At 38.2% G+C, this 25,844-nt stretch overlaps 1 protein-coding gene and 1 long non-coding RNA gene across 45 annotated transcripts in view; one reads left to right on the top strand and one right to left on the bottom strand.

Moving 5' to 3' along the window:
• Positions 1-281: 281 nt before the first annotated feature.
• Positions 282-25,844, bottom strand: part of nrxn1 (neurexin 1) — a 1,150,439-nt gene continuing 1,124,876 nt past the window's right edge. For all 44 annotated transcript variants that reach the window (XM_062968862.1, XM_062968856.1, XM_062968858.1 and 41 more), the window contains one exon: positions 282-3,811. In XM_062968862.1, the coding sequence (XP_062824932.1) occupies positions 3,507-3,811 (305 nt within the window). In that variant the 3' untranslated portion in view covers positions 282-3,506. The remainder of the gene's footprint in view (positions 3,812-25,844) is intronic.
• LOC134295677 (uncharacterized) lies at positions 10,470-14,202 on the top strand. The gene is made up of 2 exons (XR_010002296.1): positions 10,470-11,843; positions 11,963-14,202. It is a non-coding gene; the product is annotated as an uncharacterized LOC134295677 (long non-coding RNA).

Below are 25,844 nucleotides of genomic sequence, written 5' to 3'. Positions count from 1 at the left end.
CAGCAGTGGAATATGTTGCCTTGAAGTGTGATGAAATCTCCTTCTCTGGAGCTTTTTCAACAGAGGCTGGAAGTGATTTGACTGTGTAGTCCTACACAGCAGAGGGTTTGGATTAGATGGTCCTTGCAGTCTCTTCTAAATCTGAGTCTATGAATGTGGAAGAAAGTGAAATGAACAGAATCCTTCATTGAAATTGATGATATGTTGACTTTATGATGTAATTAATGTATACTATCACAGCATTATCATGCAAAGAGAAAAGAAAATGATGACTCAACAACTGTATTAAGAAACATTTTATTAACAAAACGGTAAATTCCACTTGCTTAGCATTTCCAATAATGGATAAATTGGCCTTGCAACAAATAAAAAAAATTGTAAATATCTATCACAGAAAGCACTATAAGGTTAAGGGCTTCTGACCTCTTTTCTGATATCTTGGGAATGAATTATTTCACACATTATTTTAGTGTATTGTTAAAAAAGGCAACACAATACAGTAAGAAAAAACAACAACCCAGAGCCATCTCATCACAGCACAATCCTAACCATGTTTTCCCAGAAGAAGACCCATAGACCTCAATGGGGCTTGCTCCCTGTTAAGAGTGCATAGGATTGTAGCCATAGTGAAAACAAATTAGATTATTATAGAGATGGGATTAACATGTTTGTTATGTTTGTTTTTTAAAAGAGAGGAAAAAAGTGTTTTAATATCGCTACTGCAACATTTGATAAATGCAAACACTTTGTTTGTTATTAAATCACAAAATCAACAAGGAAGAATGGGAGTAAAACTCCCCAGAAAATAGCTTCAGATTACCTTTACTAGAAAAGGCAACCCCTGCATCACTTATTCCTTAAAAGTAATTGTGTTAATTACTTGAAAAGCAACAACCCAAGTTAGGTAACAGAGCCAATATATGACGACACAAAAGAACCTTGCCATCAGATTAGACTGTGGCATTGATAGAGAATGACAAAGAATAGAAACCGTATCTCCTTCCATGTGGCCTTATTGTTATGGAAATTCATTTGTCATCACTGCCTTATCTTGGGTTGCAAAAACCAGTGCCTTCTTCATGATTTGTGGCAGTACTCATTCACTGTCCTTCTCCTGGCAAAGGTAACTTATAAAGGTGGTATATGAAGTGATGACTTCAGTAGGATAACTTGAGTGCTATGTGGCCTTCACATATTGACAAGCATTGCCCTACTAGCCCCAATCTCCAAAGCATTAGACACATACAGCATCATCAAACCTTTTGGCATCTTCTGAAGATGGCAATGCCGAGACCTTTTTTTATTTCTCTTTCTAAAGTATTCCTTTGCTGAAGACTGAGAGCTCTACCCATTCCCAATGTTTCGCCCCAGTGGCAGTGAACAGCAAACAAGACAATGCAGTGCCCTGCTGGTTAAAGCTAATTTTAAATTCCTTCTTTCCGTCTGTAAAGTAGGGACAATTGTACACATCCCAGGGGGCCTTCCGCAGAAGGGATGATTCTCTACTGAACTAGCTTCTTTCAGAGTATAATATTCCTCTTATATCTCTCACACTTTGTGGGATGTTACACAATTGTTGGGAACCCAATGGAGCCATCTTTTTAAACAGAACTAAACAAAACTGCAAATTTGTAACATGTATTTAAACCAAAATGCATTCGACTTTAAAACTTTGCAGAGAAACTTATTACCAAAGCAAGGAACCAATTTAGCTTAGAAGAAGAAATACCATTCAAACCTAGATGGATTCTGATATACCTCTTTAAAAAGAACAGCAAAAAAAAAAAAAAAGAAACATTTACATATTCAAACTGGAATTATGTTTTGAATTGTTTTTGAATGGCATATATCTGCTTTCTATAACTGATAAATGTCTTAGTTGGAGGAGCTAGAATTATTTAAAGGACATACTTCAGAGCTCTTTTACCAACTAAATGTAACCATAATAAAGATTTGGATGAAGGATTCCATGATATTTGAATTTTCTCTCACTTCTGACTCTCAGGGGAGTGATCAAACGCACCGGCCAATGGTCTAATCCAACCTGGAATACAAAGATTCTTTAAATCACCAGGTTTGTGGGGAGGGGCAGAAATCATGTGGTTTTGATTAGTTTTCCTGATGTATCCTAGGAGTGCATGGGTAAACAGAAGAAGAAAATTCCAATGTTTATATCTATATATATTTGCTTTCTAAATCCACTTCTTTCATACAAACTACGAAAACTGAACTGCAAAAGAAGAGAGAGAAAGGCTGTACAGGTTAAGAAGAAAATTAGCTGACTCTTATATACATTCATACACATCTCTCTTGGTATAGTCATTATACTGTAAATCAAAATCAAATTAAACTAAAGATCTTTTTAAGAAAAAGGAAGAAGAAGAAAGAAAGAACGAATCAGGAGGGGGAAGAAAAACTGTGGCAGTTTCTCATGGGTGCAAAAGTAAACAGAGATGTTGGTTGCTCCAGATGTCAAAAACGTTCTATACCTAGCAACACTTAGAACATTGAGTTTACCAAAAATGGTTGAAGAGCAGATATAGTTTGCATTGTCTATACAACAGGCTAGAAAACATCACTTATCACAGTCCAGAAAGCACATATAGATGTGTTTTTTTAATATAAACATATGTAATAACATATTAAGCGTGCATGAACTTTCCCCCCAATGATTGCATCTATGCCCTCAGGTTTGTTTGTTTGGTGGTGTGTGAAAATAAGCCTTATATTTCACTTCTTTTGTTTGTTAATTGTTATTATTATTATTTGAAAATAAGGCCGCTATACTCTTTTCCTCACAACCAGAAAGGGGCTTTTAAAAAAATTCTTCTTCTTCTTCTTCTTCTCCTTTTTCTTTTTCTTCTTCTTTTTGTATGGTTTATTCAGAAAAGCCAACTTCAAACCCAAGCTCCAATTGTTGTGATGCACAGGGCGACAAACCCAGGTTTGCTTGTTGAGCTCTTGTCTAGAACGGCAAAGTCTTCTCAGGTAATAAGACTTAACTTACTCCTCAGGAATGCACTAGCACTTCGGCTAAATCCAGATTCATAGGTAGCTTCTGTGTGTGTGTGTGAGTGTGTGTGAGAGAGATTTCATTTATTTTGTTTCAGTTTGTCGCATTTTTGTGTGGTGCTGGGTGATGTTTTAGTAGTAATACTCTTTGCCTTTTGAGTGTGCAGTAGTTACCAACATCATCTTCAGAAACATTCCAGCAACATAAAGACGGCAGAGTAAATGAAAACACTGTGGATGTAAGGGGATTTATTGACTCCAGTTTCAGGAAAACCAGAGTATGAAATGCTTATTTCATTTTTTTTCTTCCCTTGGTTTGTTTTTCTTAAAAAAAGTCTGTTCCTTTCCAATTGCATTCCCTGTGTTCTTTTTCTCCCGTTTTTTTTAAACATTGCATGTGCTTCATAAAAAGTAAAGTAAATAAGTTTTGTTTTATGTCTCAGATAAAATGAAGACTATTTCTATACAATTGTTCTTTTTATCAGCACTCGGGATCAGACGTAGTACTCCTTATCCTTGTTTTTCTTATTTTTGTTGGAGCTTTTCGAGCTGTTGGGTTGCTTTTCCTTAATCACAGCCCCGTTGGACTGTGCTGAGTTACTGATGTAGTTTCGACTCTCGTCAACATGGTAGGAGCCTTCATCTCGATTCCTGTACTTGTACATGGCATAGAGGAGAATGAGGATGCACAGGGCGGCCGCTGCCACAATCCCAACTACCATGCCAGTCGTGCTGCTGGATTCCCGAACCACCTCATCTGAACTCGGGTAGCCTCCACGTCCAGGCTTGGTTGGACTTGCTGTAAGTAGAAAGATGCATTTAGTGCAAAGCAGAACACATCAATGTTTAGGACAGTGCATTATCAGATCACTCTTAATGGAATAGCAAAGTAAGGCTTGGAAGAATGCCTGCATTCCCTCCCACTTTCAGTGCCCAGCTAGTATTCAGGGGAAAAAACCCCACCAAAGAGCAAAATTCTTGATCAGCTACTTGGTTAAGTAGCATCTTCTGGCCTGACAGCGACACTGATACTGGCACACACACATACACACAATCCTGATTTACAAGGTCTGATCTTCTGTCAATCAGGATGGAGCAGACTGGCTTTTCAATCCTTCTCCCAACAAGGGATCTCTGCTGTGACAGTAAGAAGCAGGATCCCTGTCACAATGCTTCTAGATATTGCTCATGGGAGGGAAGTGGGAATATCGGCTGTTTCATCCCAATGGACAGAGGAAAAGACCTCTATTCCTTGTAATGGCTAATGTACAGCAAATCAGGATAGGGGGACTTTTACAATCCCTACATATTTCCTACATTGTCTACTATGAAGGGATTGTGAATATAAACCAGTTATGAATATGTAACTCTAGGTGATGCATTTGTAACTTCAGTTGCAACTCCAACTATATATTCTTATTCTGGAGAAATCACACAGCTTCATAATGCAAGTGGAGGATCAGTTTGTATGAAAGCCAAGAGCCAATGGTGTTCTTCCACATCGAATAGTGTGCGCCTTTACCCATTACCAGTGGAATTGGTATTTTCTTCCTTTGTTCTTTGCATTGTATGATCGCCATGGTGCACAAGATCTGATCGAGTTTCCCAGCTCTCTGGAGCAGGTTTTCAGGTTGTAAAAAAGGATGCAGGCACGAGATTCACCAGATATGACGGATGCAATAGAACCCATTGGTGAAGAACACCAATGGCCAATTGCTCTTGCAAACCAAAAGCTCATTGCTTGTAGAAATCTAGAATACTGTCATAAGAATACACATCATGACATTTCCCTAAAAACATTTAAACCTTTGATTACATTCACTTGTATTCTGAACTACAACCTATGCTACATAACTTTTCCAAACACATCAGCAAGCATGTACTTCAGCTTTGGTTAGGAATCAAAGAAAAACAATACTTCCACAAGAAGACAGCTACAAGTGTAGGTGGACATTCACCTTATTTTTTTGCTCCACCAATTCCCACCAGAGAAAATGCAAGGTAGTTTTCAAAATGAATAGGATCTCTTCTTTTTGGGGAAAGGGAACTCTAATGCCAAGAGTGAAGTGGGAGAAGGTAGGCAGTCAGAAAATCTTGTATACAAATCTTGTATACAAACAGTATACAATTCAAATGGACACTAAAACTACTTCCAAACTTAACGGTTCATTTTTCAGATCCCGGGGTATAGATACAGAGAGAGGAAAATGAAGGCATTGCCCCCACTTAAATAAGAAATCTGCCCCTCTTGGTGACATTTTCCATCAGTTCCCAATTTTTTAGTACTGAAGAGAGAGAGAGATTTAAAATCATCTACACATAGACCTCTTTAATTTACTTACTTTGGTTTTTCCTTGTAACTTTGCATGCCCCCTTCCTTTGGACGCCTAAATTGTGTTTATAAATGCTCAGATGAAGTTTTAAATTACTGTTATGCCAGAAACTTGGGAAGTAGAATTTCATTGGGGAGACAGAATTCCAACTTGATGGAACCATGATTTTATGTTGCTCCTCCCCCGATAGCAATACTTCAATCCAAGCCATTGGGTTCACTGTGCAATTAGGAAGCAGCTAATGAAGTCTGAATTCTTTGTACTAAAAGGATCAGGCTGCACTACAACAGTGCATTTGATTAATGAAGAAACCCCTATGCAGGTACCAGCTTAGTTATTGAAGATGTACTTTTCACTGTTCTTAAACAAGCACTAGTAAATCCTCCAAGAATTCTACAAAGCAAATTCCATGCAAAGTTTTTTTGTTTTCCAACACAGACCAAGAAGGAGGTTTCAAATTTTTCTTAAATTTCTCTTTGGGAAATCAACAACAAAAAAACAAAACAAAAACAAAACAAAACTCCCTGAGAAATTTTATTAACCAAGTCAACATTAATTTCCAAGAGGTTTGTGAGGAAGTGCTACTTTTGGTAAATTTTGCTTGTCTTCTCTTTTTCTGCTTCTCAGATGAACTATGTAACAGGTAAACTCTTGGTATACAGTACAAATTGGGTAGGGCTACTGGAGATAGGATGACTTGGAGACCTTCTTTTCATGAAGTCAATGTAAGTTGAAGCTGATTTGATGTCAGTTAACAACAATAAACAATTAAGCTTGATCCTTAGAATAGGAATGTCTGATACCCTGTTTCCCCGAAAATAAGACATCCCCGAAAAATAAGACCTAGTAGAAGTTTTGCTGAATTGCTAAATATAAGGCCTCTCCCGAAAGTAAGACCTAGCAAAGTTTTTGTTTGGAAGCATGCCCGGCGCCTGCCAAACAGAACACCAGAGAATGCAGGATTGGTAAATGTACATACCAGTTGTACATGGAAATAATGGTAGTAACAAGAAATTCTTGATAGGGTTCACAGTTTGTCTGGTTATGTTGGTTTGTGATGACAACTACTGTACAGTATATAATAAATGTTCATTTTTTTGTTCAACAATAAATGTGAATTCTTCTTCATGGAAAAATAAGACATCCCCTGAAAATAAGACCTAGAGCATCTTTGGGAGCAAAAATTAATATAAGACACTGTCTTATTTTCGGGGAAACACGGTAGCAACTAACAATAGATCATATGATTATTATTAGTATTATTATTTTAAATGGGAAGGGGAGCAGCTACCAGAGGATACAAGCCACTGTGCTATAAGGAATACTAACTGAAGATAAGGGGTCCGAGACAGACTAATAGTTCTTAAAATATTTATATAAAAGTGGTCATTTTCCCAACCCTTTGTACATGATAACTGATGAATGACAGCAAATACCAGATAGTAAATGCCTTGCTGTAATGCTTGCAATCTACTCTCACCAGAGGCAAACAAAAGTACATTAGCAATTGGCTGAATAGAAGTCTGAGGTATGAGGGAAGATGCCCTTGCCCGAAACTACTTTGCCACAAGGCAGGCTTTTGATAAAACACAGAATTGATGGGAAGAACACCATAAAAGCTTGAGATATCAGGAAGGAGGACTTGGGAGTGGGTGAGCTGAATAATACAACATTAAACTCTGAGGGCGTTTACAAGGAAGACATGCAAACAAGGCATAGGGTTGGCATTCTGCTTCATATTATCCATAATTTATTTGCTAAGCATTTCTATTCTATTCTTTTTAAGAACAACAGCTATGATACTGACACCACTCTTACTCTGGAAGTCTTTCTTTTCTATAGAGCTATTGTTCTCTTCGCTGGCATACCTGTTTCTCATCACTGGCTCCTCTTTTCTGTTCTGAAGCTTTGTTTGTTCTTTCCACCCACAGCTTCAATCATAATATTCTCTGCCCCCCCCCCTCCTTTTTTTTTACTGGCTTCGTGTAATTGCACATGGTAATTTGGCATTTACCAGAAACTGATTCTTTTAAAGATCTCCTCCATGATCTTCCTCCTACTTATCTTCACATCTGTCACTTGACACCTATTTTCTTTGGGTTTTTTTTCAATATAATCACTTATGCGAAAAATTTTAAAAAGACAAAAAAAGGTCAGGAGTAGTTTTTGCATGCCTTGAAACCACTGGCATTTATAAGAAAATTTTGCTTGCCTTAAAAAGATCATAGCTAGCTACTCTTATGCTCCACAGTCAGTGGTGGATGATGGCTTCCATGCCCTAGATTTTAGTTCAGATTTTAAAGGAACAATCCAGGATACTGTACCTATTGGATGAGTATTGTTCAGCACCTTGTATAGCTGGTCTAAAGATCAGACTAGAATTCAGCATGTGATTTATTGCCCAACTTGAATGGAAACCCAATTCTGCTAGACAAGGAATGGGGACCTGTTCTGGGTTAGTGAGCCACACTTGCCATTAAGTGGACATCAAAGGGCTGGCATTCCTCCCAACACTCCCTATGGGTCATTTCCTGTTGAAAATAAATAATCTTCTGAGCCCAAAATACATTTTTATGGGAACATGGTGCAGTTCTCTCTCATACACTTTTGCAGGTGCCTTCAGAGTCATTTTTCAGTTTCACAGAGGAGCCTTGCAAGGCAACATTTTTCTGGCCTCTGAGCTACAAAGATGTGTATGATGGCCTGCCTTTTAATTTAGTACCTAAAAATAATGTTACTTTGTAATATGGATTCACATGGAGCAGGAAGCCAAAGCTTATTTGTTTGTTCCCAAACTTCTATAGAAGTTGCAGTTAATTTCATTAAAAGTCTGATACCATCTGTTCACTGCACCTTCGAAATACTGTACTACATATGGGTGCTGGAGTGAAATTTTATTTATTTTGAAATGAAATGATTGTCAGCGCATCTGATCCTGTTTACATGCTTATCAATCAACATGCTCAACTAAGGAAGAATCATGCAAAGTTGGGAGTAGGTGGTGCACGATTCCTGCAAGTCTTCACCTGACATATCTGAACTGCAGTCTATATTAGACCTCATTAGGCCTTCTTATTCCACGTATACTCAACATACTGAGGTGGGTAAGCTAGCCTCACTCCCTTCTCACAAAGGAGCTTTTCTATGCAAGTTGGAGTTGTGGAAAATCAAGATCCAGAAATGTGGAGAGACTCCACTGATAAAGAAGGTTCTTCTCTTCAGAAAGACATCCACCGTATGCAAGAGGTGACAAAAACATACTAGAAATGGGGCAGAGTTGGTACACTATCTCTGCTCTTTTCTTGCTTTGTTTACTCAAAATCTGAAAACTGAGGGCTGCCACTGGAAGATGTATACTTAAATTTATATAGGTATTGTATCTTTTGCTTTTGCGATTCCCAATCCTCCCATTCTATTTCTGACAACAAAAATGGTGGATTGTAGCCCTCCCCCCGTTGTTTAAATAAAAAATCTGTATCTTAGTGAGCTGTTCAATGTTTCCATCATAACCAATCTTCTTTGTTATGGAGATCAGTTTTTTTTTTGACTGATCACCCAGAGGGATGAGTGGGGATGCATTCAGCTATTTTGCTGTCACAGGAAACACTGCAAGGATATCAGCTACAGGAACCTCCTGTGGAGGCCTGGAGGTCTCTGTAGAGGTCCAGCAACAGAGAGATAGCTAGATGTAGCTATGAACTTCATGCCACACATAATCGCCTGACGCAGAATTTCAGCCCTATTTATAAAAACAAGAAATGAACTTGCTATCATTTCCCCATTTTTCAGTAGTTTTGGCAATCTTCGTAACTCTCAGAGGGATCCTGAGACAGAAAACCCACTCCCTGGACATACTGGAACTGCTGTCTCTGCTTTATTTGGTAGAAATAATCATATCATCCCAACAAGGTGATCAAGATGTCCACAAAAGACACTTATTTCTCTCTAACTATAATATTTCTTTTCTGCCTTTGCCTACCTTGAGGCTTCACAACTTCTCCCTGGATTTTCAGATCTAAACATTGAAAGGCCATAGTAGGTAGGTTTTACACCTGTCCCCCTCCCTCTGCTTTCAAGTTCTAATTCAAAGTCCCACAAGGAGTCCTTCTCATAACTGCTAAAAACAACAATAGCTCATTTCCTCCCTTCCCCTTCCTTTTTGCTATTGTTACCATCAATTTAATGCAGAAATTCATCTGAGCTGGATGTGTCAACAATTGTTTTACAAGAGACAATTCAGCATCGCTGAATAAAAACTCTTGGGGATATCTATAGTGAACAAAAATGAGAGAGACCTATCAAGCAGAAGGGGTTTTTTTTAGAAATTAATTTCTGTTTAAGAATGGAACGTGCTGAATAAATGCTCCTGCTAACTGATGGGTGAAAAATTGTCTTTGAATGTAGGCATCTGAGGCAAAAGCTGTCAATTATGTTTGCTATTAATGTCTGCTAAATGGTGTCTTTCAGTCTCCGTTTTACAGGAAGATGTTCCTTTGAGTAATGAGACCTGAAACATGAAACTAAAGAATCTTATTTTAAAAAGAACAAGTTAAAAAAAAAGAAACCACCATGAAACCTGCTGGCATTCTTTCCTTTTAAGCATCTTTTCACAATGATCTCACTAACTCCATCTGTCTAAAAAACACTTAACCATTTAATAAACTACACTTGTTGTAGTTTGCTCAGAGTCACTGTAAGTAATCTGAAGTGAGGGGGAACAAAGTAGATATTGAAACAAAATTTACTTGTTTTGTTTTTCACTACCTTTGTAAAGAGAGTAACCTTTCCAATGAGCATTCTTCTATGAGCAGAAGACTTAGTAGGCACAACACCAACCATCTTGGATGAGATATTGGGTTACTATTGAGGTACAATGCTGTTCTGGATGGCTAACCACAGCATTTTCAATACAATATAAAAATAACAACAATAAAAAGTAAAAATGTGACTTATACATGAATCACTCAGACATAAAAAATGTAACTAGTTGATTGAGTATAAACTTCACCATGAGATGGAAACTATTCCTTATTGTTGTAGCCTACCACAATAAAAAAATGCTATTTTTTCCTCAAGAAATTTGTTTTTGTTACCTCAAATGCTGTCTAGTAATGATAATTTAGGCCTAACACTGTAATTATTACAGTTCATACTTACAGTCATTGCATGACTGCAACAACTAAAAGTGCATCCCAAGTGCTACCTTCAAAGCCTTTCAGCCTCACAACACAGACTTGAGAAAGGAATGGTGAATAATGATGTCCCGAGCTCTCTTCCATTCACAGAGCATGTTGTTTCTGTAGCCACTATTAGCTAATAGAGTTGCAAACATCGCTCAAAGTTTCCCTTGTAATTTTGTGACACTTCTCTACAACTGGAATCTTTAATCCTGTTTATGGTGCATACATTTTTGGGGAAAATCTGCAAAATATTTCCTTAATAATAATAATAATAACTACTTAATTTTTGTACCATCTCCCCAAAGGGACTTGGGGCAGCTTAATATGACACCAAGTGCATAAAACAAAGCATAAAATAAACACAGAGTGCAATACAAAAAAGTAAAACCAATAGCATATAAAACAACAATTTAAACTCAGAACAACACCCAATAACCTATGGTGACAGTTATAAACTATTAAGGGTGTGCACATTTTGGGGACTATCATTGATCTATCTATCCATCTATCTATCTATCCATCTATCTATCATCTATTGCAAGCATAGCGTTGATTCAGGATGTGTTAGCAAGTAACAAGATGACCTCCTAATCCATACACTCAAAAGTCAGCCTGACTTGTTTGTGCAAAATGGATAATAGGACCTAAAAGCATAAGCTACGTTTAAGGGTGCATTCTTTTTTTCTTCAAAATAAATTAAAACTCGAGTTGGTGTTGTATTTTGATTTACTGGATTAACTGCTGTAGATTTGTCTGGGGAATATTTGGAATGATGTTTTGTGGGAGTGATAAGACATGTTAGTTAAAACATTTCTCATCACTCCCTGGATTTCCTATGGGTGGGGATCTCTTGTCAGTTAAACTGGTTCATTTGTGTACCACAAACATAGCTTTAGGCCTTCAAATGCTTGTCATCACTAGCTGCACAACTGAAAGCATTTGGAAAGATATTGAACTGTGTCTATGAACATCTCTTTACTACACTTTAGAGAAGCATCCATGATTGTACTCCCGGACAATGAAAAGCAGCCAAAACAATGGTAGTACCTTATTTCATTGCCCAGGAAACAGTAAAAACAGATAAAATGCTGGTAACCTAAATCAAGAATCCTTTGATTTAAGAACATACAGTTGGAGAGGCTGGAAATCTTTAACGCTTGAAAACTACCACCCACAAATACTGAAGATCTGTTTATGGCAGTGGAGATGGTTTTGCAAAGAGCAAGGAGAAGACTATAACACTTTATTTTTTGTTCCACTCTCAGGAATTAACCAACCATCCTGTCTTTCTATGGCTTCTTTCACCACAATCAATGGAGTAGGTATATTGTTCCTGTTCTTATTATGAGTGCTCCCCTTTATTTTACACATCTTTTCAATTTATGTCATATACTATATAAGATGGGATTGATTTTTATATTCCTTTTGTTACTGCAGCCATGAAATAACTTGTCTGGAACAATCACGATTGGCTACAGTTCTTCACTATGCATTCGAGACTTATTATAATTCTTGGCAGCCCTTCAACATGATTCTTAAATTTCAACAGCAAGGGGGAAAAGGTGACTATTGCCAATGTCCAGTCTTTATTAATACTGTGAAAAGAAAATGGGAACTGAAGACTCCTGCAGCGTTTGTGAATTGAAATTAGTAAAGACTCCCCCCCACCCCCGTTTCTTAAAAAAACATATTAAAAGATTTCCTTGGTTCATACTCATGTCTTTGAATAAACCAAGCACGGGGAACAACCAAGAAATTATTCACAAGACAATAATTGTTTTGTGGGGAGGGGGAGCCATTGCATTTTCAATGAGGAATGAAAGTAATTATTTGTTGGTGTACACTCTGTGGGCCTTCAATCTATGAGCAGCAGGAAACCAGAGCTTGTTCTCCAAGCTGTACATTGAAGCCTATCATCGTGCAGCTTCCCCTTCTCTCCTTTAGTTTAAAGCCAGGTTATACTGTCTGAAAGCTCATTAGGTAGGATCCCTCTTGGAGCATCACTTAAGGCTTCAGTGGGATTATTCAATCTTACTTAAGAGTGGGGTGGGATTTTTGGATTTTACTTATTCAAGGGTCAACCCAACCCGTCCTTACATACATAAAACAGCAGGCCAAAGGAAAATTGTGTAGCATTACTTTCTTTTGAATTTGCTACTTTATTAAATGCAATGGTACTTCTGATTGGAATCTTGTTGGTGACATATGCACTAGTTAACCTGGAGTTATGCAAGTGTTTTTGTTTTGATATTAATTTCTCAAGGAGGCATATAGTAGCTTCTTGCACAAAGTCTTTTTGCACACATCAAAAAAGAAGAAAATAGTCCCATGCCCTCATGATCACAATCTAATGAAGACATGACATAAAAAGAAATCCTCTCCATCCTCTCTCGCTTTTTAAATCTCCTTTCCTTTCTCTATCTCCCTCCAGAATGGAGGAAACCTTTTGTCCACCATCATCCCCCTTCTTTCGGGGGTGCTTTGAATGTGATTTTTCCTGCTTCTTGGCAGGGGGTTAGACTGGATGATCCATGGGGTCTCCTCCAACACTATGATTCTATGAAAAGGCAATGGTAATGTTGGAGGGGATTGAATTCAGAAAGCACTGACTCTTCATCCCTCCGTCCAAGGCAGGGGTCCTCAAACTTTTTAAACAGGTCATGGTCTCTCTCTTGCCAGGCTATAGTTTGTTGTTGTTTCAGAGTTAGGGTAACACTAAGGCAATCTTGTCACAATAGTTTTCTTATCAAGATTTATTGATTGGCCATTTGACTTTGTCTTAATCTGAGTCAAGAGAGTGTGACAGTCCAGAAAGAGTTTTATCACATGACTTTGTGAATAACACTAAAATAAATTATCTCAGTTCTCCTCTTCCACTTCCACTCTTCTTCCTTGCCAAGTAGTAAACTAACCAAATTTCTGCTTTTTTTTTAAACCAATACAGTAGAGTCTCACTTATCCAAACTAAACGGGCAGGCAGAACCTTGGATAAGTGAATATCTTGGATAATAAGGAGGGATTAAGGAAAAGCCTAAATGACTAAACGACTGAGCAGCAAGGAAAAGCCTATTAAACATCAAATTAGGTTATGATTTTACAAATTAAGCACCAAAACATCATACTATACAACAAATTTGACAGAAAAAGTAGTTCAATACGCAATAATGTTATGTTGTAATTACTGTATTTATGAATTTAGCACCAAAATATCACGATATATTGAAAATATTGACTACAAAAATGTATTGGATAATCCAGAACCTTGGATAAGTGAATCTTGGATAAGTGAGACTCTACTGTACCACCATTATGTGCACACAGTTCTTTTGGTGCTATACATACACTATTTTGGATAGAATCTACGCAGTTTTAACCAAGCCGGTAAGATAGGATATCAGACACAGTATATTTAGATTCATTTGTAAAACAAGGAAAACTAGAAAAATCTACTTTTGGATTGCAACCTCTGTTGAAAGTATTATAATGTTACAAAATTATATTGTTCATGTACCTTTAACAGGTAATATGCTTTGTCAATTTGATACAGGTGGAGCTGTGTTTGTTATATATATATTCTTTGCACTTTGCACTCTGCCTGTTCTGCTGTGTTTTTTCTCTTTGAGTTTTGTTTTGTTCCTGCATTATGCTTCTGTATTAAATTAAGTTTGACCACATTACTTCAGGGCTTTTGTTTCTGCTGCAGCTTTATTTTTTTTAATACTCTACAACCTAAGGATTTTACCTTTGCTAACAACCTCCACAATCTCCAGGGTGCAATAATATTACCCCTTTTTATTATTTCATTGAATGATTCAATGATAGAATGGGAGGGGATCTAAAGCAGGATACAGAGGCCACAAAATCTGCAAGTATTATATGTGTGGGGAGCGGAGGGAGATTGCTGCGAATTTGGCGTGTCCCTTGCTCAGATATCCCAACCTCTTCACTGGTCTCTTGTAACTGCCATCCCCTCCCCCCCACAAGTGTCTTGGCCTTGGAGCAGGTGTGAAATGGGGTGAAGAAGGGAGCAGTAGAGGACGAACAACTTGCTGTGTCCCTGTAGCTGGATGCAAAATGATACCATGATGTTTTGGAAGACCACTAGTTAACTGTTATTGTGCATCCAGTTCTGAGGAGTGGCTTAGAGAACTGGGTATGTTTAGACTGGAGAAGAGAAGGTTAACAGGCAACATGAAATTCATATTTAAATATTTGAATGGATGTCATATTGAAAACAGAGTAGGCAGGTATTTACTTCTTTATTTCTCATTTGCTGCTCCTGAGACTCGGATATGGTGCAATGGATTCAAATTAAGGAAAAGAGATTACACTTAAATGTTAGGAAGAATTTATTGATGGTAAGTACAAAAGATAAATGGGTTCTGTGGGAGGTGAAAGGTGGAAGTTCTACCAGGGTGGAAGTTTCCATTCTATTTCTAAATGCAGGATCTCAGCCTAAATGTGCACTTAGAAAAACAAGAGCAGAAAGATTCAGGGCTATCTACCTTGCCTTTGTCCTTTCCAACGGGTTACTTTCTACAGGTTTGATGTTTTAATCCCTAACAGAAAGGTGTGAGTTATGAAACCTGACCCTATTATGAGGAAGAGGAAGAGGAACACGTGCCTGGTGGAAAACATTGTGAAGACTCCTGTACAGAAACTTGAATGTTGCCTTTTGCCAAATGATGTGTCCTAAACTCTACAAGCTATCCTGTGTAACATTGGGATAAAGGTTGCCATCCCATGAATGGCAAGTATGTTCAGCTTCTATATATGGATCAGGAAGAAGACACCATTTCTTTTTTCCATCAGGCACACAAATGCCTTTTTCTGGCATTGCTAAAGGGGAATGCACACAGCAGGAATATGGCAATATTGTTTTACTCTTGCTTTGGCAGCACTGAGCCAAGAAATACCGCATGAAAGGACTTAGTTGAAGGAGGAAAATCAAAGCATGGCCAAAGGGAATCAATGTATCCATGCTAATTTTCTGTGCACTTAAGTCGTTAGTAAGTATCATTTAGTTTCAAAGACTCTGCACAGGTTGATTGTGTATTTGTAGAAAACTAATCTGTCTAAACTGTTAGATTCCTAATGAGAGAAATATCTTAACTGCTACCGTGTTTCCCCGAAAATAAGACAGGGTCTTATATTATTTTTTGCTCCCAAAGATGCTCTAGGTCTTATTTTTAGGGGATGTCTTATTTTTCCATGAAGAATAATTCACATTTATTGTTGAACAAAAAAATATGAACATTTATTATATACTGTACAGTAGTTGTCATCATAAACCAGCATAACCAAACCAGACAAACTGTGATTCCTGTCAAGAATTTCTTGTTACTACCAATATTTCCATGTACAGCTGGTATGTACATTTACCAATCCTGCGTGCTCTGGTGTTCTGTTTGGCAGGCGCTGGGCATGCTTCCAAACAAAAACTTTGCTAGGTCTTACTTTTGGGGGAGGCCTTATATTTAGCAATTCAGCAAAACCTCTGCTAGGTCTTACTTTCAGGGGATGTCTTATTTTCGGGGAAACAGGGTATATAGTATGAAATTTGAAAGGATACAATTCTTCACAGAATAATTCTGTGAAGCAAATGAACAAACCCTAGCAAAATAATTGATACCCATGCAGCTTTAATTCCAGATGCATGTTGAAAAGACTGTGGTAGAGAATGAAAAACAATTTACTTGGTTGGAATTGTCACTCATGGAAAGATTTCTCTTCCACAACCCTCAGCATTGAAGGAGGTGCTGCTATTAATCCACCAGAATCCAGATTTGTATACTGTGCCACCAGACATACAAAACTGGACTTAGAAATAGATTCAAAGCTAATAACCTAAGCACACTGCACCCACATTGACTAGGGCTAGGGCCAAAAAGCTCCAGTGAAAGTGAAAAACTTGAATTAAAAATGCTACTTTTGTTGTGTTTCTTGTCTATTGATATTATATAAATCTCATTTTTTTTTTAATTTGAGGGAACACCTCTCTAGGAATTTTTAGGTCTTCCAGCACAACTCAATTGACCTAAAGATTGGAAGCTGAGCACAGAATCATAGATTCATAGAGTTGGAAGATACCACAAGGGTAATCCAGTCCAATCCCCTGCCATGAACTGGACCTGGACAAAGGTGCCTAACCTTCCCTTTGGCCCTCTGGGTGTTTGGGACTCAAACTTCCAGAAGCCTGGGCCAGTTTGTTCAATGTCTAATGCTCAGGGATTCTGGCAGCTGAAGTCCAAAACACCTGGAGGGTGGAAGGTTGGACACCACTGATCTAGAGAGTCATAGATTTTAATCAAATCCATGATTAATCAAATCCGCAAAAGTCAAACTGGCAAGTGTTGACAGCTGACTTAGATTGCATTTTTGAAATTTACTGTAACAGATTATATGTTCTACAAATAACAATATTTTTTTGTTTTTACTCTTTTAGCCAGTTTGCCCACACTAATGTTAAAAGAACAAGAATATGTGCCAGTTCAGACTTGGAAGAGAGCCTTTTCCATGGGGATGCATGAAATCCTTGGTCATGGAGGAAGCCTCTTGGCCCCACTGATTCCAGGAACATCCATGCAAAGCATACAAAAGTTCTTTATTAAATAACTCTTTCCAGAATCTCCTAGTCAGCACAGTCAATGGATGTACTAGCTGGGATATTCTGGCAGTTGCCATTTAAAAAAGGAATGCCTCTGAATTCTACATCCAGCACATTCATGTTGAGATTTACCATGCCTATCATTGGCAAATTAGAAACAATAGGAAACTATTTTTCATGACTGTGAATTATGGGACTTCCCACTTTTGGATTATCTATGCTGAAACTGCCCTTTGTTTTTCATTTTTATTTCAAACACAGAAATGTGGATCAGCTCTTTGTGGAATTGCAGAAATGTACAAGGGAGGAGAAGGTGTGTGTGTGTGTGTGTGTGTGTGTGTGTGTGTGTGTGTGGTGGGGGTTATTCTGCCTGTGTAATCTAGTGATTGACAAGGGCACAGTTCTTTGCGGTGGACTGCACACGCTTTCTTTGTAATCAATGTTGAGTTGCGTTCAATAACTACTGTGCTTTGGGTGAGCCTTGTGTCTCTTTTCCGTGAGAATTTTCAAAAAGCTAGCTTCTATGGATCAGAGTGCTCCGCTTTGTGGACTTGAAATGTTACCTCTTGCCCTCCTTCAGTTTTGCTTAGCCATTTTGTTTCCAATCTCATAGACTAGCTATTACATTAAAGGTGTCATGCTGGTCATCCCGCAGGTCTTATTGCCATCTGCACACAAGCAATCCTCTTGGCAGTTATTAAATGCTACACTCTTCATGTCCCAACACGCCAGTAGTCTTGGCATCTGTACTGTCACTAGGCTACCAATATTGAACTCTGGCCGGCATTCCTCAATTGATCCTAACACATACAGACTGCAACCCTACTGGGATCATTCATTCATATATGTGTGTGTATACCTTTGCACATCCAATTGTATTTTTTGGCTAATATTCATGCTCAGTTCAAACTCACATACTGTACAGACTCATGTAGAAGTCTAGAAATTATAATCAAAAGTTTGATCCTCAAAAACCTGGGTCAACTTATCCATGGGTCAATGTGAGTATTGTATTTTACATCTTATCAAAAAGGAACCACTCCCTTCTCTGAGAAAATCAGGAAAAGACAGGAATTTATCTAAAATATGTTCTTTCAGTTATGATGCCACTTCTAACTGTTTTGAATGTTTGGTTGGGAAAGTGAAACACTTTGGTGCTTCTCCTCAAAGGAGTTCTGAGAGAGAGTAGAGGGAATTGATGCTTCTTTTAGGTTCTCCTAGGATGTATAAGGCTTTCACATTTAACTGCTCTACTCAGATAAAGGGATGGTTCTTTTTTTGATAACAGTTAAAATTGTACATTTCATCCATTCATCCATCTATCTATCTATCATCTATCTATCATCTATCATCTATCTATCATCTATCTATCATCTATCTATCATCTATCTATCATCTATCTATCATCTATCTATCATCTATCTATCATCTATCTATCATCTATCTATCATCTATCTATTATCTATCTATCTATCTATCTTGATGGGTGCCTTTAACTCATTTTCAATTGGTGGTGATCGTTAACTGAACTTGCCACTAAAAGTTGCGGGCAGGTTTAGGGGCCAAAATGATGGATTTTGAAATAACCCATAGATAAGACAAGGTTTATTCCATGAAGAGGAAGAAAAGGCCTTTCACCAATTTACACTACTCCATTTTGGCTCTCTTTCCAGATGTACCTGAATTGCAATTCCTACTATCCCTGATTATTGGCTGTGCTGGCTAGATCTAATGAGAGTTGCAGTGCTACATATAGAAAGACTTGATTTCCATTCTTGCTTTATTGCAAAATTAGCAAGTTGACCCTTCCATGTCATATGTTACCATAGAAAACCTTTCCCCAAATTATGTGTTCAATGAGACAGGTGACATTTTGCTTTGGAAAGATTGTGCACCATTCTCATATTTTATTTCCAAAGCATTGCTGCTCAGCTCCACTTGATGCAATATTGTTCACCAGCAGACTAATATTTATGTCACGGATACCTTAAGCAGGAGAAGGGATATCAGTTGATGATCTTATATGAACTGTTAAGCCCCATGAAAACTTACTGTGATGAAGATGTAAATGGGAATTTCTCAGAAGGAAATAATTTTACGCTTGCAAGCCCTATGAATGTGAGGCCCACAATTTAAATGTCCACCTCTGACCTATAACAAATTAATGTCTTTCCATTTGCAATAATCTGAGTGCACCATTCTTTGTGAGCATTTCAGTGACATCAGAGAAAAAGAGTCCACTGCATTTAGAATATAGTTAATGCTAAAAACAACACCAAGTTGGTCTATGTGCATCTTTCTGACTGTGTATCTTTCTGCAAATATTTTTGAAGAACATTGCAACCCTATGCATGTTTACTTGGAAATAATCTTCACCTGAAGTGCATCTACACTCCTATCTCATGGGAGTTGTAGTTCTGTAAGGTCTTTTACCTTCTCTATAAAAGAGTGCTGGTGCCTCAACAAATTACAAATTCCAGGATTCCATAACATTGAACCATGGTGGATAGAATTATTTCAAACTGCATTAACTCTACAGTGTAGATGCACCTAAAATCACCAGAACTAGCATATAGCAAGTTCCCATGAAATGTATCTTAGATACTTTGTCTAAAACGCTTCCAACTCATTTCTTCTTGGGTGATTTTCAAATCTCTAGGTATTCCTCTAGAGCAGCACTCCTTAAGCAATGCCCAATTGTCAATTGTCTCCATCCTTGTCTGTCATTCAACAGCAATTACTCTATATGCTCATACATTACCAAAAAAAGACTACCCCCTTCTCTGAATAGAGTGGTGAATGGCAAGATCTTAGTCCATGCTAGGAAAATCTTTTAAAAGCGCATATTCCCTCTACTTTCTCCTCCATTGTCCTGCTTCTGGCCTTTAATAATACCTTGGTGGAAAAATGGCAATAGTGACCAAAGATGGTTCGCCTCTCAATGTGGCATTGGTGCTTTCTCTTCTTAAAATGACCCTCGACTTATCAATGGGTCATATTAAATTCCATAATTTTGGCCCCCAAACCTTATACACGAGAGTATGTTTGTGCACATTTACTGTTTCAGACTTTCTGCTCTCCATAGTCATTGATTTAGACTTATGAGGAAGATGTTGGGAACTGGCATGCATGCACTTCTTATCAGGAGTGATGGCAGGAAATCATATGATTATCACAGGCATGCCAAGCAGATGGCAAGGCGACTTTCCCAAGAAACCAAATAGACTCTCACAATACCTAAACTTTCTGAATGGGAACTCAATCAAATAGTGAAGCTAAGAAATTGCTGCCTTTGCCGACACTTCTTCTTTACTGCAGATGCCAAATTAGACTTTGCGCCCTGTAAATATTTATATAACTCACCCAGAGTCCTTGGCATAGGTGGGCTATAAATCTAATGAAATGCAATAAGCAACCTAATAAATCTCACAGTGCAGCAAACTGCACTGAAATTGATGCTTTCCTCATTCCCTGCATGATGAGGAGGAAAAAAGTCCCATTAGGGTTATAAAATCTGTATTACAAGATGTTGTGTTTCTACAAACTAAAGAACAGCAACTAATTTATTCGTTAAAAATTTATTTGTGAGTTTGGCAGCAACCATTTTTTTTTTGCTTACATAACCTTCCAGGAGGATGAAGTGAATGTGCAGAATTGCTTACATCTTCCTGCTTCCCCTGGGAGATAGCCGCAAGAAGAAGGATAACATTGCAACTTTATAATTTTTAAATCAGCATTAAGAGCAGGTGGGAACAATGTCATGATTGCATATATTCATAGCTTTGGGTAATAACCCAGTCTATGCTTTTGACGTCATCACAAAGGGTTTCAAACTGGTCATAGGATGCTGAGAGCATAGTTCCTGGATGGAGCCCCATGGATCCCTTCACATGAGGTGCAGCTACTCCTGGCGGGGCTCTGTCCCCAAACAGTGCATTCAGCATCCTACGACTGAACAAGGAGAACATGGCAGGCCTCCCATGTTCTCATTACCAGCAATGGATATAGTGCGGGTGGGAAGCTGGGCAGTGACACTTTTCCCCATGTGATGGGTAAGGTGGCGCTATGGGTGATGTGGGGCAACTGATTCCTCTACTGCCACATGGATTTGCCATGATGTCTGGTGAATCCCCCTGCTGTCGCCCACATTAGATAGCTACATGTGATGAGGTCCCTTGGCTTCACAGCAGGGACTGGATTCTGTACCAGTTGTGCTGTAAATCCACTCCAGATTTTAGTTAAATCTTTAAAGCTACTCTTTTTGCCCCCCTTTTAAAAAGTTTTGGGGTATGTGACTTTGAAGTGATCCACACTGTAGAATGAATGCAGTTTTACAACAGTTTAATCACTGTGGTTCAATGCTATTTAATTCTGGAAGCTCAGGACCCTTCCAGACAGATCCTATATCCCAGGATCTGATCCCAGGTTTTCTGCTTTAAACTGGATTATATAAATCCGCACTGCCACATAATCTGGGATAAACAGAAAACCTGGGATCAGATCCTGGGATATAGGACGTGTCTGAACGGGCCCTCAGTGAATCACCAGCACTCTTGGGCAGAGAAAGCTAAAGAACCTGTAAAACTATGACTCCCATGATTCCATAGCATTGACCCATGACAGTTAAAGTGGTGTCAAACTGCATTCATTCTACAGTGTAGTTGCATTCTTGGAAGGCAGGGTTCACTTTGCAATAGTTTTGAGCCATTTTGACTGAGATTTGAAACAAAAAGCTGAATGGAAAAAATCTGAAGTAGATTCCTCGCAAACATTAGGAAGAATCTCTTGATGGTAAGTACTGCATGAAAGGGGAATATGCTGCCTCAGAGGGTGGTGCAGTCTTCATCTCTGGAGGTTTTTAAGCAGAGGCTGGATGGTCATCTATCAGGGATGTTTTGATTGTATTTTCCTGCATGCAAGGGCCTTAGACTGGGTGGCCCTTATGTTCTCTTCCAACTCTATGATTCTATAATTCTGGAGCTGTGTGTTATTAGCTGGATGGTTGATATGCAGAATCTCACTTGTATTATATTGTTTTGTTTTGTTTTGAAAATCCTGCATTTGTCGCAAGTCACTTGCATCTTCCCATTCATTATTTATCACAAGGAGGATGCACAGCCAGCAAAAAAACCAGAGGTGATAAGACAAGGGTTTGCTTACTATGACAAATCTGGCACAGCACCCCTCCCAAGGAACGGTGCCACTGCCCCACTTTTCGAAATAAATTTGCTGGATTAATAATTCAGTGCAATCAATGAAGATACTACAAATCAGCAATTGCGGACACAAACCTTTTAGCTGACTGAAGTTTTGTGCTATAGCACCCACAGCATTTACCCCCTAAGCATTCAGTTCTGAAAAGCACCATTATCGCTGCATCAGTGAGAACTTAGCAAAGTGAACTTTGCTTGCATTGTGGGCTTTAAGAGGCTGTAAGAGAAACAAAGCAGTTTGGCTTTCCAGAAGGGTTTCTGAGTCCTCCAAAGCTAGTTTTCTTTTGGGAGGGGGACAACAAATTTGGCAGAGAGGGCTGTCCCTCCTACATGCATTGGATTTTAGCCTTCTATCTACAGAAGTCCATGGTTGGATCCTACCTAAAATCCCTCCCACCTTTTAAAATTCCCAAGTAATGTCTATATACGCACTTCATTTTGTAAAGATTCGAAGGGGCCTCGTTCCAATTAATAATCTCAATCTCCAAAGCTTTGTAATTGTTTTGTTGATGGAATATGTTACATTGAGAAAAAAAAAGCTCCAAAACAACAAATCTTCTGTTTCTATTCTTAATTCTTCGGAGGGGTTGCTTTCTGACTAGTAATTCGGAGATTCACATTTACGAATCATACAAAATTCTGAATTACAAAATGGAATGAAGCTTTGCATACCCCTAGTGGAATCTAACTATTGGCACAAGTGAAGTGGGTTTTCTGTATTGTAAATACCCACTATATTCATGAAGCTTCAATAAATCTATACTTGCACCAAGAGCTTTGACTCGTTGTAATCAGACTCAGTCAACATACTGGTTGTGTTTCTACATGGAACACAATCTCCAGGGATGATGACCTGCTGTCAAAGGACATCAGTCATTTAAAAAAACAAAAAACAAATGTCCAAGTCTTCTAGCACAGACTGTAAGTGTTTTTAGTACTGTTGGAAAATTCATTTCTACTGCTAGCTTTTACTGTCTAAATTGCTCTGTCATCTTTGTATGCTACTTGGCAGTTACAGTCCCATCCATGCAGGTTTAGTATCAAACATAAAGATTGCAGAATTACACTAAAGTGGGTGATTCAATAGTGGCCAGAAGGTTTTTCTCTTTTCCAGCCATTTCCATGAAACACAGCCAGAAACTGCCATATTGGACAATGACATAATTTGTTGATGTAGCTCTGATAGTTTTTGTTGTGTTGTACCTTGGATCTCTCCTCCTGCATGAAGATAGACTGATATAGTGGTCCTCTTGCCCAGTCCTACAGACATTCTAGTCTTATCAGCTTGGAAGATGAAGGTACATCTTCTCATACACTTGGAAGTATCACAAATTGACAAGCTTCAAGATAAACACATAGAATTGAGAACTATTCTTAGGAAATGAATAGAAAAATTCATCTAGTGAATTTGTCTGGAGAACCTCAACCGATGTTCACAATCCTTCTAAACAAAACCCTACTTCTTGTTTCTCCAAGCTTTTTTTCCATTCTGCAGCAAAAATTAAGTTTAGTAGGGAGGGAGACACTTTTTATGCTACCATTGGTAAATAACTGGGAGATTGAATGCCTTAAGAGTCTACTGCACATCACCCAAAGATCTATCTTCTACGTAGCTTTGATAGAGCTCTGTGCCTGTCCTTCTAATCCCACAATTCCTCAACAGAGAGATATTCAAACAACAGCACATTTCAGAAGTACTATGCTGTAAGCCTTATAAACATTGACTTCATTCTCTCAAAGTCTCTCTTCCCAGGAGACCCTACTGACAATTAGTTGTGCAGAAAACTTGGTCTCATTAAAACAACAAAAGACACTTAAAACCTAGGAGGAAATGGTTGTACCCAAGCAAATGATTGGATATTGATTCCACATGGACATTGCTATTTTTTCTGAGTTCACATATTGTTTCCAGAAGGATTCACACGGTGTAATTCTAAAAGAGGTAAACAGACTGGTCATCTCTTGTGATTAAATATTACAAATGCAAGATGTGTATATCTGTGTGGTTTTTATACTTTTATGGCCAAAGGTACTACTTATTTTTTTTACATATGATTATTTTTATATGCATCTAATCTATTTGGTAGGGATATAAAGAATACTTGTAGATTTTTTTCATCCTCAATTAGAAATAGTTACCTCTACACATCAAGACAATATACTGGAAAAATAGATTCATTTCAATTTTTCACAAAAAATCATTTGCACAAAAAACATTGCTTTTGTATGTAAAAATAAAATAAACAAGCTTTGCACAAACAGTATTTTCACAAAATAGACAATGTTTTTGCACAATATACAGAGACTCTCATGATCACCCAGCTGGAACATATGAGTTTTTGTTTGGAGAAGGAGGAGTAATATATATAAAAGGCTTAACAAGAACAATTTGAAATTCTTCATTCTTTTATGCAATAATGAAAGGAGCAAAGATTGGCATCCCAACTATTTAGCATTCTTATAGATGTGTGCTATGCCTCAATTGAATTGTACACTTTGGCCCCAATCCAAAGAGTGCTCCAAGGACCATATACTATTTTGGTTTTTCTTCTCTATGAGTGGGAAGAGAGATGCTGAGAGAAAGCTTTGAGTTTCTCCCTTCCCTGTAGAACTTCCACTTTGTGTCAAGAAGCGGATTTAGTCTCAAATGCTTACCAAGCTCCCAAACCAGCAGTAAGTATAGCATAGTTCTGCAACAGATACCACTTCATTCAAAAGAAAGGATCTCAGGGGAGGATGAAACTTCCCAGAAAATGGACATAACTGGCAATATACTGCCCTTAATGTCATTAGTTTGCTGGTTTAAGTCTTGAAAAGTTTTAGATAAGGCTATATCTCACCAATTGATAGAAGAATGGCTCTGTTTTTGTTTCTATAAACAAAGTGCTATGAATCTCAGGAGATTTGTAGCACTGAAGTCTATTAAGGGCAAGATGGTTTTCATGTTAAAATTTAATGCAGCTTGTCTGCATTAGTTACAAGTTTAACACTTTATAGTCTCTCTCTCTTTTTCTTTCTTTTCCTGGCCATCCCCTCCCTCCCTCCCTTTGAATCAGTAAACCATTTGGGGTCAATACTGATTCTTGTTTTGTTTCAAAGCAATGGCAAACTGTGATCTTTGGGCTGCATGCTTTGGGGCTCCAAATTGTGTCCCAAGAAACCTCTAAAACAGTGGTTCTCAACCTGTGAGTCCCCAGGTGTTTTGGCCTACAATTCCCAGAAATCCCAACTATTTGCCGGATGTTAGGATTTCTAGGAGTTGAAGGCCAAACATCTGGGGACCTGCAGGTTGAGAACCACTGCTCTAAAAGCCTCCACCCCCATTCAACACATTTCCCCAGGTTATTTTTCAAAAACCTTCAAGTGGCTCAAAACTACAGCAAAACCCAGTGGTTTTGCTCTTCTATCCCCAAGTTCCCCCACATAGGTTAACAACCCTGAGAAGGAGAATAATGGCTGAAATGGAAGTCAGCTTCTATTTCAACAAAATTTCAACCAA

This window comes from Anolis carolinensis, chromosome 1 (genome assembly GCF_035594765.1).
Source record: "Anolis carolinensis isolate JA03-04 chromosome 1, rAnoCar3.1.pri, whole genome shotgun sequence".
NCBI classification, from domain to species: domain Eukaryota; kingdom Metazoa; phylum Chordata; class Lepidosauria; order Squamata; family Dactyloidae; genus Anolis; species Anolis carolinensis.
This window is presented reverse-complemented; position numbering and strand designations above follow the sequence as displayed.